Genomic DNA, 20,309 nt, shown 5'->3' with positions numbered 1-20,309 from the left:
TATATGAAATACAGAATTTAAATTTAAATTAAAAAGTGGTGTGTAGAAAAATTTGGGAAAATCACAACTACTTCTGGATTTCATGGAAGAAGGTCATACAAGTTTGGAGTAAACTGACAGAATTTTCTTGTTTTTCCCCAATAACATTTAAAAAATCCTTCTGATTCTCGCGTGTGTGTGGAAAAATAATAGAAAATCACAACTACTTCTGTATTTCATGAAAGAAGGTCATACAGGTTTGGAGCAAACTGACAGAATTTTCGTAAACTATTCCGTTCAAGGCTTAATTTTTCATCTCTTAACTTCATAAACAAGCACCTGCTGTTATATTCAACAAATATATGCAGATAACTTGCATATGGCTCTTGCAATTTAGAGTCCGACTTGGGCTCCCAGAACAATTTACAGAACAAAATATTAAAAATGGTATGAATTGCTGACTGTTTTTGAGTACCTCTGTAGAGGCTAGATTACTCAAAGTCTAAAACGAATGATTATTTGTGTGCTCAGGTAAACTGGTGGGCATGAACGAGTCATCGGCAACAATTACCATGGCACCAGAGAACGTCTCCAGCCAATCAGTAAACAGAAGTGTGGTGTCTGCCGCCAACCTAGGCGTGATTCCATCCAGTCAAGAGAACATACACAGGTAAACGTAAAGAAAATGTCCTGTTTCTCAGAAATAAATCTTAATATGCCAGTTTTATTGTTGTATTTTAATTTTACACTGTGTTTTTTCAATGCCCTGTATTTTTATATTAGTTTAATAGATTTATCTCCTTTTCAGGACTTGAATTTGTGTGTTTATGTCTCCTCTAGCTGTACTTAGGGGACATTTCTGCTTTAAAAATGTCTCTAGAAGTTGCATAAAACTGACAAAACCTACTTTTGGGAAGGTCATAAAAAAGGAAAAGTGGTTTATGTATAAAGTCAATTATGTTTTTTTTCTCTTAAAATGCAGTTTGCAGTGTTTCTAAGCGATAGCATAGCGATGCTTGTATCTCCCAAACAGTTAGAGATTCACAAGTAATTACCATAGGACGTCTTTCTGACTTTGGAAAGGACTGTAGCAGCCAAAACTTTCATACGCGCACAAACACACACACACACACACACGCAACCATCTTGCTGACACACGGACAAACTTATTTGTCTCTGTCTCATATATGCACACAAACAAAGCGACGTTTGGTCTGGACTTTGGGTCGGTCTGATGTAGGGTAATTTAATTAGAAAATATGAGCAAATATGAAAGCACCTTGAGAAGCATTAAAATCTTCCTCACAAGGACACGCAGCACACAGGCTGAGTGGAAATCAATGCCTGCAGGTCTGTGGAAAAGGCCTATATTTCATTTAGAATACGCAATCGGGCAAATGAGAGCATGTCATCAATCACACGATGGTTTCTTAACAGACATACTGAAAAAAACTCCTTTATCCTTCCTCTACAAACCTTTAGACACTTACACTAACAAACATATGCCTGAGATTTTCATTAAGCTGCAAAGTTTAATAATAGCTCTGTTTTTGTTTGGGGTTAAAGGGTTAGTTCACCCAAAAATGAAAATTAGCCCATAATTTACTCACCCTCAAGTCTTCCTAGGTGTATATGACATTCTTCTTTCAGACGAATAAAACCGGAGTTATATTAAAAATGTCCTGGCTCTTCCAAGCTTTATAATGGCAGTGACTGTTGGGTCATTTTTGAAGTCCATAAAAGTGCATATATACCATCATATAACTGCTCCACACGCCTCCGGGGGGTTAATAAAGGCCTTCTGAAGCAAAGTGATGCGTTTGTGTAAGAAAAATATCCATATTTAAAACTTTATAGACTAAAATAGCTAGCTTCTGGCGGTCAGCGGTACATAAGTGAAAGTGTAACCCTTGACGCGAAACAAAACACCGGTCATGAATTGAGAATTTTTAAAGAGAAATGGCGGAGGATTTCGATATAAGAGAAGAGGGGCTTGAGTTTGTTGCCCAGCACTATCCACGAGAGGCGTCAAAGCTTTCAATGCTCCTATACATCGTGTCAGGGGTTGCTCTTTCACCGTAAAGTCGACTTGCGTACCACTGACCACCGGAAGTTAATTATTTTATTCTATAAATCCTTAAATATGGATATTTTTCTTGCACAAACGCACCACTTTGCTTCAGAAGGCCTTTATTAACTCCCCAGAGCTGTGTGGCGCAGTTATATGATGGATAGATGCACTTTTATAGACTTCAAAAATGACCCAACAGTCACTGCCATTATAAAGCTTGGAAGAGCCAGGACATTTTTAATATAACTCCGGTTTTATTCGTCTGAAAGAAGAATGTCATATACACTTAGGATGGCTTGAGGGTGAGTAAATCATGGTCTAATTTTCCTTTTTGGGTGAACTATCCCTTTAAACATTGTTGCAATGCAGTTTACATGTTAATTTCATACTTGTTCATACACTTTTAACAGGTAAAGAGAAATATAAGGTCTCTTTTATTTCCAGCTTTGACAACTTTTTAATAGTATACTTTTCTTGTAGAGGCCTTCTACGTACTTGTACGCGCAAAGGTTTGCACTTTGTGTGGTTAATTGTACCTGCTGGTGAGCTAATTGGCCCAGTTCTTTTGTGGATTGCACTTCTTCTGTTTGGCAGCAGGGGGCAGCACTGCTTCTGTCTACAGCCGCAGCAGGAGAATGCAGGGAATCCAATCCAGGGGGGCAGCTTCTAAATGAGCTTGAAAAACAGAACTCTGTTCCTGTCCTTCTCTAGATTACAGAAAGAAAACACTCTGTCCTCTCTGTTACTAAACAGAGACCGAATGAATCACAGCTATTCTCACTTTTGCTTTTAAGCAAGCCAAAGCAATAACAAGCAGCCATATCAGTGGGTGTATCACCATATAAGATGCTTTTTTGTGTGTGTGTGTTTAGTGTTGAGGCGGTTACACTACACTTTTCCTTCCATTGACTTGCATTCAAACGCATACGAATGCAGGAGACCCGATATGCAAGCTCGTGCAAAGAAGTTTCGGGCTGAATCCGGAATCGCCCCCTCAATCACTATTCCCTATGTTAGTCCACTAATACAGTTCACTTGAAGGAGTGACTGAAAACGAGTGAGCGAATTCGGACAGCATTTGAATTGGCTGTACACTCGTTATTGTGGTGCATTGTGGGATAGAATTGAGTGGACTTGATAACGTCCACTATGGTTTCGGACACCACTACAAATGGGTGTCCCCTCAAATAATGTCCTGTTTGAGGGTATAGGGGGCGATTTTGGATTCAGCCGCAGATTTTGCTTCATTCCAAAGGGCAAGTTTGGTGAACTCTGACCTGCGAATTCATATCACATGAAGACATGTGACCAATAGAACATCTTAGCGGAATTAAAAGAACGCAAACTTTAAAGTGGAGTAGATTATATGTTTTTGCATTTTGTATGTTGAATGTTTGCAAAAGACGCCTCAGAGTGTGACTTCATGTCATAACTGTTGCAGCGTCCATAGAAATGTCTCGTTCTCAAAGTCTAATGTGACCCCAGTCAGTGGATTGTCTAAATCAACTAGTTAATTGATTTATTGTACAAAACAGTCATTTTGCAGATTCTATTTCTGGGGGTTTTAGCATTAGCTGTAACCAGGCCTTTATATAGGCTGAATTCAGGTTTATTGGGACACTTGCCATTGAGATGACTTGGAAAAAAAGTGTCCCAATCACCCTGACTTCACCCTACAGATTAGCTTTTTTAGAACAAAGTGAAGCATATTTTTTGACAAAGTCCTCTGTATACGTGAGCAATAGCATCTGTCCTCCTTTAGAATGTGGATTGGGATCCATCAAGGGTTTGTCTTTGGATCCTTTCACTTCTGTCTTCCCTAAGTCATCGCAATTAGCGTTTGGAGAGTCTTGTGATATCGGTCTCCTTGTCCTCTGCTCTACAGTGTTTCATGTCCGTTTACGTCATATTTCATGCGTGCTCTTTAGTCTATGTGCACTTTTATCCTCTGTGTGTTAGTTAGCAGCTGTGTGAGTGGAATGTGTTTCAGAGAAGAGGAGAGAAGCTTGTCCTTCATTTTGGAGAGGGACAGCTGGTCATCTGGTCACTCACATTAACCTCTATTAGTGCAGAGGACTCTTAAAACAGACACACATGCTCGCACACAAACATACTTGGCACGGACATTTGGCAATTGATGACTAAAACCCTCTCTGCAGACTTGAGGACATAGAGGAACGAGATACCAGAATAAGGCTTTACCATATGGTGCGTCCGGTGCACAACATTTGCTTTCAGTCTTTAAGAACATGTCTAGTTTTTGTATAAGGAAATGTTTTAATTCTAAATGCGGCCCTTTGCAGACGTGCATAGGAGATTTGAGGTAGTGATAGTGGTCAATCAATATGGGTCAGTGATGGCCAGTGACAATCCTATAGAACAAAGTAGCTTTCGAATCTCAGGACAACATGTCACCCCAAAATAAAAAAAATAATGTTTTGCATATAAAGAATATAAAGCCCATTTAAAGCCCATTAGGTTTTTTTATATTGACATGTGCAGGATAATTACACTTTTCCCCTGAAAATTCTCAGAATACAGTAATGCATAATCGTTTTTCTAAAATATTTTTATCACATGTGTATTTATATATATATATAACACACACACACGCACACAAACACACACGCACGCACGCACACATGTTTGTTTTTGTGAAATGTGAGGACATTCCATAGGCGTAATGGTTTTTATACCGTACAAACCATATTTTCTATCCCCTTACACTGCCCCTGTCCCTAAACCTAGCCCTCACAGGAGACTGTGCAGTTCACTTTCTGTGAAAAAAAACTTGTACTGTATGATTTATAAGCATTTTGAAAAGTGAGGACATGGGGAACGTCCTCATATTTCACCCTCTTTTTGTAATACCTGTGTCATACCCATGTCATTATACACATTTGTGTCCTGATATTTCACGAAAACATGCCCACGCACACACACACACACATACACACACACACACACACACACACACACACACACACACACACACACACACACACACACACACACACACATATATATATATAAATAATATATATGCACATGCACACACATACACACACACATATATATATATATATACATACAGTGAGGAAAATAAGTATTTGAACACTCTGCTATTTTGCAAGTTCTCCCACTTAGAAATCATGGAGGGGTCTGAAATTGTCATCGTAGGTGCATGTTTTTTAAATGTCTACAAAAACCAGATAGGGGATTTCATCTTTATTTTTATTTCCTTTTAATTTCCTTTTAATTCCTATTATAACTATTATACTATATATATTTTTATTTTATTCACTTATAACTATTTTAACTTCATTTCTGTGTAAAGCACTTTGAATTGCCACTGTGTATGAAATGTGCTATACAAATAAACTTGCCTTGCCTTGCCATGTCCACTGTGAGAGACATAATCTAAAAAAACAATCCAGAAATCACAATGTATGATTTTTTAACTATTTATTTGTATGATTCAGCTGCAAATAAGTATTTGAACACCTGTCTATCAGCTAGAATTCTGACCCTTAAAGACCTGTTAGTCTGCCTTTAAAATGTCCACCTCCACTCCATGTATTATCCTAAATTAGATGCACCTGTTTGAGGTCGTTAGCTGCATAAAGACACCTGTCCACCCTATACAATCAGTAAGAATCCAACTACTAACATGGCCAAGACCAAAGAGCTGTCCAAAGACACTAGAGACAAAATTGTACACCTCCACAAGGCTGGAAAGGGCTATGGGGAAATTGCCAAGCAGCTTGGTGAAAAAAGGTCCACTGTTGGAGCAATCATTAGAAAATGGAAGAAGCTAAACATGACTGTCAATCTCCCTCGGACTGAAATCAGCCCAGAACTACACGGGAGGAGCTGGTCAATGACCTGAAAAGAGCTGGGACCACCGTTTCCAAGGTTACTGTTGGTAATACACTAAGACGTCATGGTTTGAAATCATGCATGGCACGGAAGGTTCCCCTGCTTAAACCAGCACATGTCCAGGCCCGTCTTAAGTTTGCCAATGACCATTTGGATGATCCAGAGGAGTCATGGGAGAAAGTCATGTGGTCAGATGAGACCAAAATAGAACTTTTTGGTCATAATTCCACTAAACATGTTTGGAGGAAGAAGAATGATGAGTACCATCCCAAGAACACCATCCCTACTGTGAAGCATGGGGGTGGTAGCATCATGCTTTGGGGGTGTTTTTCTGCACATGGGACAGGGCGACTGCACTGTATTAAGGAGAGGATGACCGGGGCCATGTATTGCGAGATTTTGGGGAACAACCTCCTTCTCTCAGTTAGAGCATTGAAGATGGGTCGAGGCTGGGTCTTCCAACATGACAATGACCCGAAGCACACAGCCAGGATAACCAAGGAGTGGCTCTGTAAGAAGCATATCAAGGTTCTGGCGTGGCCTTGCCAGTCTCCAGAACTAAACCCAATAGAGAATCTTTGGAGGGAGCTCAAACTCCGTGTTTCTCAGCGACAGGCCAGAAACCTGACTGATCTAGAGAAGATCTGTGTGGAGGAGTGGGCCAAAATCCCTCCTGCAGTGCAAACCTGGTGAAAAACTACAGGAAATTTTGACCTCTTTTTTAAATTTTTACAACACTTCAGCTTGTGATTCTTATTTAGTGGGGGTAATTTTTTAGGATTCTTTACCTAACTGAAGTCTCTGAGATCCTGACACCTTGCACTTCTGGAGACTCCAGGTAGGTTGCAGCTCTGGAAAATGGTGGCGCTGGAGACTAAAGGGTTCATGATGGTTTCACCCTCAATTCTTCACCTTAATTCTTAATTCTTTTGCAGTTAACAGGTGTCTTTTCTTCACCACCTGTTTTTGTCAGATCCTGCTGACCCAACGAGCATTTCACTGTCCAATGGTCATGCCTTAACTGCAATGTCTAGTATTGCATTAGTATTGCATCCTTCTCATGGGCATTTAATACTTTTTGACTTTTCAGTCTGAGTTAAATCTCTTTTTTGGCTCAATTTATCTGTAAAAGAAAACATGCCTAATAATTCTGCACACCTGAATATAAGGTGATTTTCATTTCCAGCCTTCATGAACAATTATATATCACTTATACATTATTAAATACTAAATCAATAGTAGTTATTAGGATTACTGTGGTTTGGAATTGGTCAAATGTGCCTGGAAAAAAAATATGATCAGAAAATCAACGTGCCTAATAATTCTGCACTCCCTGTATACACATATAAAACACACATACATATATATATATATATATATATATATATATATATATATATATATATATATATATATATATATATATACATATACATATACATTTAATTTAGCATAATAGCAAAACATTGCAATTATTGAATTTTTTTTGTTTTACTTTTTAAATAAAGGCAATGCAGCAAATATTACTATGGTATATAAATACTTTAAAATGTAAATATGTCACTATTTTTTGCAGTAAAGAATATGGAAATGTATTTATGTATTTTTCATTATGGGAAGGATGATTGACTAAATGTGCTTAATTGTAATTAACGTAATTTAACAATTAAAAAAAAAAAAAAAACACATTTTCCATTTTATTTTATTTTAGGGTGAAATGATGTGTAAATGTGTGGTTTACCCATGTATATCAACACTTTTGTTAATCTGACCCTTTATCAGTAAATTATATTTTAATAAATTGGCTGAGCAATGTTTCTTTCACTGTTTAGGTCCATCTGTGAAAGTGAATGATAACTGTTTTGTGTGAACAGGAATCTTACCAGTCTAGTCTTTAAGGTTGAATAAAGAGGCGACAGTCATTTAGTCTCTCTCTCTGATTAGGAGCAAGTGTTAGCGTGTGTGTGGGGATCGATAGCGGTCCGGCTGGCCAGCGCTGGGCTTCTACTTTGCTTTTCTTCCCACAGCCTCAATTAATCCAGTTCAGAGGCCCAGTGGAGACAGACCAGAATACCAATGACCCATTTAGTGCCTGAACCACATCGTATACAACACACACACACACACACACACACACACACACACACACACACACACACACACACACACACACTGGGTAGAGCTGCTGTGGGTATGTGAATGTTTATTTTATGTGAGAATGAGAGACAGCTAGATAAGGGAGAGTTAAACAGAATGACTGTCCAGTATCAGGACCCTGCAGCTGTAATTATTCTGTGCCTCTCTGTTTGTCAATATTTGTGTATGTAAGTTTAGAAGCCACTGAAATCATGTGAATCAAGTGGCTTTGGGTTGTCACTCTCACACACACACACACACACACTCTCTGTGCCTCAGGGCCGTGTTAAGTGCGTGTGTAAATAAGACTTTTATAAACTGACTCCATTAGTTGTGCCGCAGGGACTGAGAGATCGAAGTGTCACCAGCACACTGACAGCACAGAGATACAAAGTACTAGAACTGTCTGTCTGAAAATCTGTCTGTCATTCCATCCATCCATCTATCCATCCATCCATCGTTCTATCATTCTATCTGTCTGTTTATCTATCTTTCTGTCTCCATCTGTTGTTCTCTCTGTCTGTCTGTATGTCATTCTGTCTGTCTATCTATCTATCTATCTATCTATCTATCTATCTATCTATCTATCTATCTATCTATCTATCTATCTATCTATCTATCTATCTATCTATCTATCTATCTATCTATCTATCTATCTATCTATCTATCTATCTATCTATCTATCTATCTATCTATCTATCTATCTATCTATCTATCTATCTATCTGTTGTTCTGTCTGTCTCTGTTTGTCTTTCTTTCTGTCTGTCAGTCTCTGTCTTTCATTCTGTCTGTCTGTCTGTGTCTTTCAGTCTGTCTGTCTGTCTGTCTATCTCTCTCTTTCGGTCTGTCTGACGATCTATCTATCGTTCTGTCTGTCTGTCTCTGTCTTTCAGTCTGTCTGTCTGTCTATCTCTCTATCTCTATCTGTATGTCTGTCAGTCTATCTATCGTTCTGTCTCTCTGTTTTTCTGTCTGTCAGTCTATCTATCGTCATGTCTGTCTATCGTTCTGTCTGTCTGTCTGTTGGTCTATCTATCGTTCTGTCTGTCTATCTTTCTGTTTTTCTGTGTGTCTGTCATTCTGTCTGTATATCTATCTGTCGTTCTGTCTGTCTGTCTGTTATTTTGTCTGTATATCTATCTGTCTGTTGTTCTGTCGGTCTGTCTATCTATCTGTCTGCCTGTCTGTCTGTCTGTCATTCTGTCTGTCTATCTATCGGTCTGTCTGTCTATCTCTGTTTTTCTGTCTGTCTGTCTGTCTGTCTGTCTATCTATCTGTCTTTCTGTCTATCTGTCTGTCGTTCGGTCTGTCTCTGTCTGTCTTTCTGTCTGTCAGTCTCTGTCTTTCGGTCTGTCTGACGGTCTATCTTTCGGTATGTCTGACGGTGTATCTATCGTTCTGTCTGTCTGTCTATCTCTCTATCTGTATGTCTGTCGGTCTATCTATCGTTCTGTCTCTCTGTTTTTCTGTCTGTCAGTCTATCTATCGTTATGTCTGTCTATCGTTCTGTCTGTCTGTCTGTCGGTCTATCTATCGTTCTGTCTGTCTGTCTATCTGTCTATCTATTGGTCTGTCTGTCTATCTTTCTGTTTTTCTGTCTGTATATCTATCTGTCTATCTATCTGTCTGTTGTTCTGTCGGTCTGTCTATCTATCTATCTATCTATCTATCTATCTATCTATCTATCTATCTATCTATCTATCTATCTATCTATCTATCTATCTATCTATCTATCTATCTATCTATCTATCTATCTATCTATCTATCTATCTATCTATCTATCTATCTATCTATCTATCTATCGATCGTTCTATCGTTCTATCGTTCTATCTATCTATCGTTCTATCGTTCTATCTATCTATCTATCGTTCTATCATCTATCTATCTGTCTATCGTTCTGTCTGTCTATCTATCTCTATTTCTGTCTGTCATTCTGTCTGTCTGTCTATCTGTCGGTCTGTCTATCTATCTCTGTTTTTCTGTCTGTCTATCTATCTATCTGTCTATCTATCTATTTATCTGTCGTTCTCTCTGTGTATCTATTGTTCTCTGTCTGTCTGTCGGTCTATCTATCTGTCTGTCTGTCTATCTATCATTCTGTCTGTCTGTCTGTCTGTCTGTCTGACGGTCTATCTATCGTTCTGTCGGTCTATCTATCGTTCTGTCTTTCAGTCTGTCTGTCGGTCTATACATCATTCTGTCTGTCTGTCTATCTATCATTTTGTCTGTCTGTCTATCTCTCCATCTTTCTTTCTGTCTGTCTGTCTATCGTTCTGTATGTCTGTATATCTATCGTTCTGTCTGTCTTTCTGTCTGTCTGACGGTCTATCTATCGCTCTGTCTCTGTCTTTCAGTCTGTCTGTCGGGCTATCTATCATTTTGTCTGTCTGTCTATCTATCTATCATTCTGTCTGTCTGTCTATCTCTATCTTTCTGTCTGTCTCTGTCTGTCAGTCTATCTATCGTTCTGTCTCTGTTTTTTTGTCTGTCTGTCTGTCTATCTCTCTGTCTTTCTGTCTGTCAGTCTATCTATCGTTATGTCTGTCTGTCGGTCTATATTGTTCTGTCTGTCTGTCTATCTATCGGTCGGTCTGTCTGTCTATCTCTCTGTTTTTCTGTCTGTCTATCGGTCGGTCTGTCTGTCTATCTCTCTGTTTTACTGTCTGTCTGTCTATCGTTCTGTCTGTCTGTCTGTCATTCTGTCTCTCTCTCTCTCTGTCTGTCTGTCTCTGCGTGCTGATTGTCAGATGTGATGCCCTCTCCAGTTGGTTAGCAGTTTGCTCTGATGGCCCTTGTGTCTCATGCTGTCATGGCTAAATGGTGGCCATTGTGTGTGTGTGAGTGTGAGACAGCGAGTTTGGGAGTCAAAGAGGGGCCTCATGGTGGGACAGGGGGCATGTGTGCTTCAGTGTGTGTGGGTGTGTGCTAAACGGTTCATTGTTGTATAATAGGGTGTGTAAATGGGAGGCAGATGGCAGTGTATCAGGCACGTGGGTCCCCCTTAGCGAGAGAGAGAAGGATAGACAGACAGGAAGGAGGTACAAGGGCGTAGAGGTCGGACAGGGTCGCGTCCCCACTGTCAGTGGAGCCGTGTGCGCTACGTTCACTAGTGTTTCCAGTCTGTGACGTTACCACGGTTACTGGACACCAAGAATTCTCCCACAGCGCTATGGAACAGTTCATTAGTACATTATTACTACTATAGCTCTTTTTTTAACTTGCCATTTATAGGACCTTGAAAACATGTCCATTTACATTTTAGAAGTTGATTATATTTTGCTTTTTAAAATTGATAATGGCTTTTTCTGGATGTTTGGTCAAAAAGTGTTGCAGTAGTGCAAAAATACACCTGTTCAGACGGCTGTATCACTGCGCATCACACATTGATTTATTGCACGTTCTGTCCATACCTGATTTGCATTAAGCAATCTACTTCTACTGCATATATCATTGACCACTAGCAGAGAAAAATTAAACTTAAGAAAAAATATCCTTAACATGCTTCCTATCGGTTAGCGGTTTATTTAAGCAAAGAGGCACTCAGGGTTGTGTTTTATTGTGCATATAGGCAGGTATACTGGTATTATTCCAAAGAAAGTTTGGATTGCTTGTGTTCTACAAATAGTCTCTTTAAATGACTATATGTCAATGTACTGTACAAGTAAAGCATACTTACTCAATTAGCAATATTTAAGTATACTTCGCTCCAAGTGTTAAATGACAGAGCTAAATTCATCACCAACAAAAATCATCCAGCATAATTCAATTTGCCTAATCGTTTTGGAACTGGTGTGAATGGCCTTTAATTCTGCAGTATGTATATCACACATTAGAGCTTTTATTAAAGTCACAACATGGCTAAATATGCTTTAGTCCATCACTACTGAAGTTGTTCTTGTCTTCCGCACTCTATTTAGTGCACACCCCCACTTTTTGCTCCCTGTCTGTGAGAGGCTACTGGGTTTGAGTCTGTGATTGACAGGAGTGTGTCCCTTGGCCCCTAATAGCTTCTTAATCAGACCAAATAATAGACTGCCATGGCTGTTCACCACCCACACACACACACTCACACACACACACACACACACACACACACACACACACACACACACACACACACACACACACACGTACGTACGTTCTCTCTTATGCTCACATATGGGTATGGTGCAAATGTATGTGCTTGATTAAATGTATATATTAACACTATATATTTATATATATACATGTATATATTAACACTATTCACTGCTATTAACTGTTTCTAAACCTAAGATTCGTTTTGGAAAACATCTTACTTCATCATATTTTTAATCATCTATAAACCATATCTATTATATTATATTATGATATATTATATAAATTATATTATATTATTTTGTTATATTATATTACTGACACATGGAACAGCATTTTACCTTTACACAATTGACAAAAAAAAGTTTTTTATTAGTATATATTATTTAAACATCTTACTTTGTTCATAATACAAAGATTATTCGTACATAATAATCATATTATGATTAGGTTATATGATATGTTATATTTTATTTTATATTATGTTATATTATATTATATTATATTATATTATATTATGATATATTATGTTATATGATAAATTATATTATATATTATATTATATTGCATTATATTATATTATAAATTATATTATATGCATATGGAACAGTATTTACCTTTACACAATTGACAAAAAACAAGACCATAATATATATATTTTTTTTTATTAGTATATATTATTTAAACATCTTACTTTGTTATATTTTTAATAATCTATAAACGTATTATGATATGTTATATGATATATTATGTGATATTTTATATTATATTAATTATATTATACATATAGAACATCATTTTACCTTTACACAATTGATAAAAAATACCATAATATTTTATTAGTATATATTATTTAAACATCTTAATTTGTTATATTTTTAATAATCTATAAATGTATTATGATATATTATGTTATATGATATATGATATTTTATATGATATTAATTATATTATATTATACATATGGAACAGCATTTTACCTTTACACAATTGATAAAAAAACTATTTATTTTTTTATTAGTATATATTATTTAAACATCTTACTTTGTTATATTTGTAATAATCTATAACCATATTATGATATATTAGGTTATATGAAATATTTTATACTATGTTATATTATATTATATTGCATTATATAATATTATAAATTATATCATATACATATGGAATAGCATTTACCTTTACACAATTGACAAAAAACAAGACCATTATATATATATATATATATATATATATATATATATATATATATATATATATATATATATATATATATATATATATATATATATATATATATATATATATATATATATATATATATATATATATATATATATATATATATATATATATATATTTACTAGTATATATTATTAAAACATCTTACTTTGTTCTATTTTTAATCATCTATAAACGTATTATGATTAGGGCTGTCAAAAGATTAATCGCGATTAATCGCATCCAAAATAAAAGTTTGTGTTTAATATATGTGTGTGTACTCTGTTAATTATTATTTATATATAAATACACACACATTCATGTATATATTTAAGAAATATTTGCATCTATATACTGTATATACATTTATATAATCTATAATATATATAAATATAAATGTTTTATATATAAAAAAAAAAAATATATATATATATATATATATATATATATATATATATATATATATATATATATATATATATATATATATATATATATGCTTGTGTGTGTATTTATATATAAATAATAATTAACAGAGTACACACACATATATTATGTAAACACAAACTTTTATTTTGAATGTGATTAATCTTTTGACAGCCCTAATTATGATATATTGTTATATGATATATTATATTATATTTTATATTGTATTATATGAATTATATTATATTATACATATGAAACAGCATTTTACCTTTACACAATTGATAAAAAAAGACCATAATATTTTATTAGTATATATTATTTAAACGTCCGTCCGTCCGTCTTTTACATTTATTAAAAAATGTAAATGCATCAATACAGTAGCAAGAATATTTGATAAATCTTATATATTACAACTGTTGTTCGGCTATGATCATCACCTTCTTTTGAGATCATTAGTCATTAAATCCTCAGCAAACACTGCAAATGATTTGACTATGGCTGGCATCTTTTTCCATTTATTCCTCTAATTTATTTGATAAAAATCTCATTCACAGTTCTTATCATGTGTAAGTAATTTTATGTTCATTGGTTAAGTCTACAGAACAGTCATTTCCGATACAGAGAAAGTTATTACATGTAGTTGAAAGATGATTTAAAAAAAAAAAAAAATTTAAACTGATGAATCGTGCACGATAACATTGCAAGTATTTGTTGAAATATATTGTGTCCATTCTGTGTTAATTATGAAAATCCAATGTTATTTAAATGTCTGGCATTTTTGTGTGTGTGTTTACAGGTTTGCTGGTAAGACGGTTAGCTCTGGTTCTCTGGTCCTGGTGTCAGTCGCCCTGAAGGATCCTGATGCTCTGATCACCGTTAACACAGAGAAAACCGTGATCGCCTCTATGCTACTGCGACAGTTTAAAACGGCCCTGGCGAACATCACCCCCTAGAAAGAGCCCACTATCCAGTGCTCACAATCACCCTTTCACACTCGCAAGTGCCATAATTCAAATATAGCTCACTTTGGGTTATAATGACACTTGGAATGGTTTGTATTGTCTTGAGAAGAGATCCTGTCAGGTTTTTGAGTGTGTGTGTGTGTAGCACAAAACAGAAAGACTTCATATCTGTCCACATTCTCAGCGACTTAATGCCCCAAATATCGCTTGCATTAGTCTCTGCTTTCATTAAGGGCGCATCTCATCTGTATTCAGAAATTCTTTTCAAGCTCAATACTGACAATTTGGGCAGTTTTTGTTTTTATTGGCAAGATTTCATTTCGCTTAAAAACTCCCAGATACCATGATGTCAGCAGTTTGTACCATTTTTCTGTCTGCGTTTAGTGTGATCAAAACATGCAAAATGTTCAGACATGTGAAGTGCCTTTCTTAAAACGATGTCTGACAGGCTCTCAGACGAGTTACATTTACTCATAATTACAGTGATTAAAGAAATATATGGAAACTATGAAGTTCTTGTGCGTTTGGTTAATTTGTTTCATATTATACTGTGATTTGTCTTGTTTTGTGCCATATGGACTCGGCGCATTCAAGACATGAAGTTGCAAAAGCGGATGAGGAAGGATCTAGTCTTTCTTAACAGTATCTCTCTAAAATGCATTTGTTAAGAAAGGAACGCTTATGAGTGAATGCTTCTTACAACCGCTTGAATGTAATCATCTCAAGGCTTTATTTACGAATGAGATGCTGTCAGAAAGAACTGTCCCTTCCTCTGATTGGATGAGCCAAACCGTAGTGTTATGTGCTGTATTTTCTTGCAGTGTTTAGCATGAAATGCAGGGAAACAGGTATGTATTGTAGTTCTTTGAGAGTGTAGATACTTCTCAAATACCTTGTTAGGATTTAGTTAACGTTGTATCGATTGCAGGCCGTCCTGGAGACAACAAAGTACAACATTCAAGGAGTTTGCGAGCTGGATCCGTCTCTGCCAATGGGAACTGTGCTCTTTTTCTACAAGATAACAAACATGTTGTAGGTGAGGAAGTTGAGAAGAACAAAAGGTAAGAGATGTCTAAAAAAAAAAGCGGTAATACTAAACATGTTATGATGGCTCCAGAAACACTTACGCCACACACTACTTCAGTGTCACATGATCCTTCAGAAATCATTTTAATAAACTGATTTGGTGCTGCTGTTTGTGGAAACCGTGATACACTAGCATTCAAGGTTGGTTGGTGTAAGTATTGTAAGTAATAAAGCATTTATTCAGCAAAGGATGCATTAAAGTAATCGAACGTGACAGGAAAGACTTTTATAATGTTACAAAAGTTTTCTATTTCAAATGAATGATGTTCGTTGTAACTTTCTATTCATTAAAGAATGCATCACAGTTTCCACGAAAATATTAAAAGTCCCCGTTGTGAAAATCACTAAATCACCACAGCTTTTAATGGTGTTAATATGTTTAATGGTGTATTATATGTCTATTTCAGACAAACCATGTGCAAATTCATAAGTCAACAACATTGCTGAGTATATTCTCCTTAAAACTGCAGTGAACCAAAGACAGACTCAAAAACGCGGTTTGAAATCGCTGGGGTTTCTGACGTTTTGTAACCAATCCCGTCAACGAGTGGGTCTCTGAGCTGGTGCGAGTGAATGGAGGCGGGGCTCATTTGCATATTTATAGAATCGCGTATACTAAATGAGGCAAGGGTGTAGTTACATTCAAGCTATTTTATGTCATGAATACATTTTTTTTTCAAGGAAAAAAAACATTTAAATGTCGTTTTGGTGATCAAATATGAGTTTTAAGGGATAAAATGATTGACCACAGGGGGACTTTTAAGTTTTCAACATTGATAAAAATAAGAGCGATTATATTTGAGCACCAGTTATAATTGATAACAATTGAGCAGCACGTTTACTGATAGAATTAGACTTTCTGAAGGATCATGTGACACTGAAGACTGGAGGTATGATATCATAACGGGAATAAATCACATTTTAAAATATAATAAAATAGAAAACAGTTGCTTCAAATTTTAATATTTCACAATATTACAGTTTTTACTAGGGATGTGACGAGACCCTTATCTCACGAGACGAGACACGAGATTGGGTTCACGAGAACGAGACGAGATTTTGAAGTGTTTTAACTCATCATCTTGTAATGAATGTCATTTCAGTTCTACTTTCTGAGTATTAATTATCATATGCAGTAAAAGACAACAAGCACTGTAAAGGTTTTCCCAAAAACCCAACTGACTGGCTTCTGTCCTGTATGACTGTTTCTTCTGACCTTAGAACTGCACATGAGCTTCTTTTGACATCCTAACTGAACTCCTTCCCACAAATGTATTATAGATATTAAGTGCAAACAGTAACCATAAATACCATAATCCATAAGTACTCAATATTCAAAGTGCAAATAGAGACCACATTTTTCTTCAAGCATGATACAGATCTCGTCACACCCCTAGTTTTTACTGTATTTATTCCAAACTTAGTTTATTAATTAATAATAATGAATTAATTAATTAATTATTTTATATATAAAAAGACTAGTTTTTTTTCCTAATGCAAGACATTCTAAGGCCTATATAGTCATTCATTTATTTTGACTTAAGTTATATTAAGAGTTATACTAAGTTTTAAATAAATAGCTAAATATGGGTTTCATTTTAGTGTTGCTTCAATTCAACTAAGAAGCATCCAGTCCAATTCCTAATATTTATACCACTGTGGAAAACTGATTTCCAGATTGGGCATCAGTCCAGGATGGCACTTCTGACAGACTCTGAAGGCCATGGTGACATTTTCTGAGACAAATGTGCAAATTGAGCAGTGTGACTAATGTCTAAAATGGAATCGTAAGCTTTAATCTTAATAACCAGCTAGTAGTTTGTGCGTGCGTGTGTTTGTGCGTGCGTGCGTGCGTGTGTGTGCGTGCTTGTGTGTGCTTGTCTGCGTTTTTCTATCCCGGTGGGGACTTCAACCTGAATGCACACAGACTCATGGGAACTCTTGTCACCGTGGGGACCTAAATTGAGGTCCCCATAAGGAAACAAGCTTATAAATGTGTGTGATGGGTAGGTTTAGGGGTAGGGTTAGTGTGAGGTACAGTTTGTACAGTATAAAAACCATTACACCTTTGGAAAGTCCCGACAAAGATAGCGAACCAGGCGTGTGTGTTTTAAACACCTGTCTCCTCATCTGCCAGTCCATAACTTGCACATTAACTCATTTGTGCCCACATTTTTCTGAATGGTTCCATGCACATAGTCATGTTAATAGTGTCCTATGTGAACATGTTCTGCATTTATTTTCCCCAGGTTTAGTTTTTTACTTGAAAATCGTATTTGAATGTGCGGTGGGCAAATATGTTGTATGCACCCCTTCAATGTCAAATTTGACTAGGAGGAAAACATATGGCATCTAACTCAAAATAACTGCTTTCAGCAGATCAATCTTTATTCATAAACAAATGTATTACGGGTATGTATAAAAGTCGAAGAACATTCGATGCAAACTCAAAAAAGCTGCATCTATCTTATAATCTGTTGAATGTGAAAACACGACAAACGACAAATACATTTGTCTTAAAGTGGTGGAACATAGTGCAGAACAAAGTCCAGCCATTAAGTTGCCCTAACGGGGCATTGTGTATCAAAAAGCTAAATGAAAATAAATTAATATAATGATGAAAAAATGACATCTATATGACCAAAATAAATAAATAAATAGTCCCATAGTATTCAATGGCTGACTGTAGAAGGTGATTTCAAATAATAATGTAAATGTAAACGAATTACTTGTATGAATTTCCACATTATAATGGAATTGTAAGCTTCTAGTCATAAAAAGAATTAGGGTCCTTGACCGATTAGAATAAAACACATCGATTCCAAACTGGATGAAGGGTCCTCGATATTTTGGCCCTTACAAGACAAAATATCATAAAATATGATATGTTTCCCTATCGAATTAAAGTCTACTGTACAGTAGAGATGTCAGTTAAAGGGTTAATGTTTTAGGTGGGATATTATGACAGCAAAAAGCACTAAACAAGACCAAAAATCTTGATTTATTAACCCCATTTCCCCATTATATGTACTTACAAGTCATTTGCCCACCGGCAACTATAGTTACCGCTTGGATTTTGGACTAAGTATACAAAAAACTATAGATCTGTTTCTAAGATTTGTTTTGTTTGGGTGATTCTAGAGACCTTCACGATTATGTAGATATATATATATATATATATATGTCAACAAAAAATACTTATTAGTAGCATGAAAATAACCTTTCTTTGGGAGGGTTTGCCTTCGTTGTGCTGCCTGGAAGTAGGGGTAGGAAGTTGGCAGTCTCATGTGACAGGAAGGAAGTTAATACCTTTTTTTTCTCTTGAAATCCTTTATTTGGTTGTTTTCTTCCGTGTCATTGAGATATAAAACATGGATACTATCTAGAAAAATATTTACGAAGGGAAAATGACAACTATACACTGCGGCAACTATAGTTGCTGCTGGGCTTAAATGGGTTAATCATAATGTTACTGTCTTAAAACACTTGTTCCCATAAACGCATACTTCCTGACTCCAGAGGCCTCTTCCAGCCCTGACGATGTGCGTATATGTGTGTTTGAGAGTGTGTAAGCATGTATTTCGAGAGATTTTCAGTACATTAGCCCATTAACAGAGAGAAATGGCCAGTATGAGGCTGTTCTCTGTCAAGCAACAAGCCACGTCTTTATTGAGCATTATGGCACTTGTTGTTTATCACTGCAGATCTGATGTGCACACAGATGTGCAGCTGACATTTTTATGCGCCTCTCAGAGATGGAACGAGCGCGTGCGAGAGAGAATTCAACACCATCTCCTTCCATCACTGGAGGCTGTTAAGATGTCAGTGTGCCGTTAAGATGCACTCCAAAAGCGTCCTGCGAAAACACTCATGCGCACATCTTGCGTGCTTCGCTGTTTATCTCTGCCTGGTTTTTATCTCTGTGTAATTATGATGACAGCATGATCATAATAAATCATACTGTCAATGTAATCATTAAACTATGAGGCAATATTTAACCAATGAATGCTGTAAAATAGATGACAACAGCCCCTTTGGCACACAGGGACACAGATTTTCATACAAATTATTTTACTGAGCATGTAATTGCAATTATGAAATGATTGAAAAATGTCATCTGCACTAACTATTTTTAAATATGGCAACCATATTTAAGTTATTTACATTTAAGTTACTTAAACTATTTTATTTTGCGTAGATTTGCATTTTTTCCGTATCCCCATGTGTATATTTATTTTCTATGGTTACACTTTATTTACAGTGTAGTTATATAATTATTACAGAGTAATATTAATTAATTACATGTACTTACTATGTAATTAGGGTTTGGTGTAGGGTCATTTGTATGTAACTATGCATAATTTACTGTTATTACATGGGGCACTGTAAAATAAAGTGTTACCTTTTTTTCTTTTTGTCATTTCTTGGGAGTATTATTTTAATTGTTAATCAGTATCCAGTTTTTT

General features: G+C 35.9%; 1 protein-coding gene across 5 annotated transcripts in view; it reads left to right on the top strand.

The window, feature by feature from the left end:
* Nucleotides 1-15,272, top strand: part of ap3b1a (adaptor related protein complex 3 subunit beta 1a) — a 96,857-nt gene extending 81,585 nt beyond the window's left edge. For 3 of the 5 annotated variants that reach the window (XM_079834312.1, XM_079834311.1, XM_079834309.1), the window contains exons 26-27: nucleotides 511-649; nucleotides 14,592-15,267. In XM_079834312.1, the coding sequence (XP_079690438.1) occupies nucleotides 511-649; nucleotides 14,592-14,748 (296 nt within the window). In that variant the 3' untranslated portion in view covers nucleotides 14,749-15,267. Of the gene's footprint in view, nucleotides 1-510; nucleotides 650-14,591 lie in introns of all 5 variants that reach the window. The other 2 variants (XM_079834310.1, XM_079834308.1) reach the window with 1 other exon arrangement.
* The last annotated feature ends 5,037 nt before the right edge of the window (nucleotides 15,273-20,309 follow it).

The sequence above is a fragment of the Gobio gobio genome (assembly GCF_949357685.1).
Source record: "Gobio gobio genome assembly, chromosome: 14".
Lineage (NCBI taxonomy): Eukaryota > Metazoa > Chordata > Actinopteri > Cypriniformes > Gobionidae > Gobio > Gobio gobio.
Note: the sequence above shows the minus strand (reverse complement) of the source record. Positions and strands in the feature narration are given on the sequence as shown.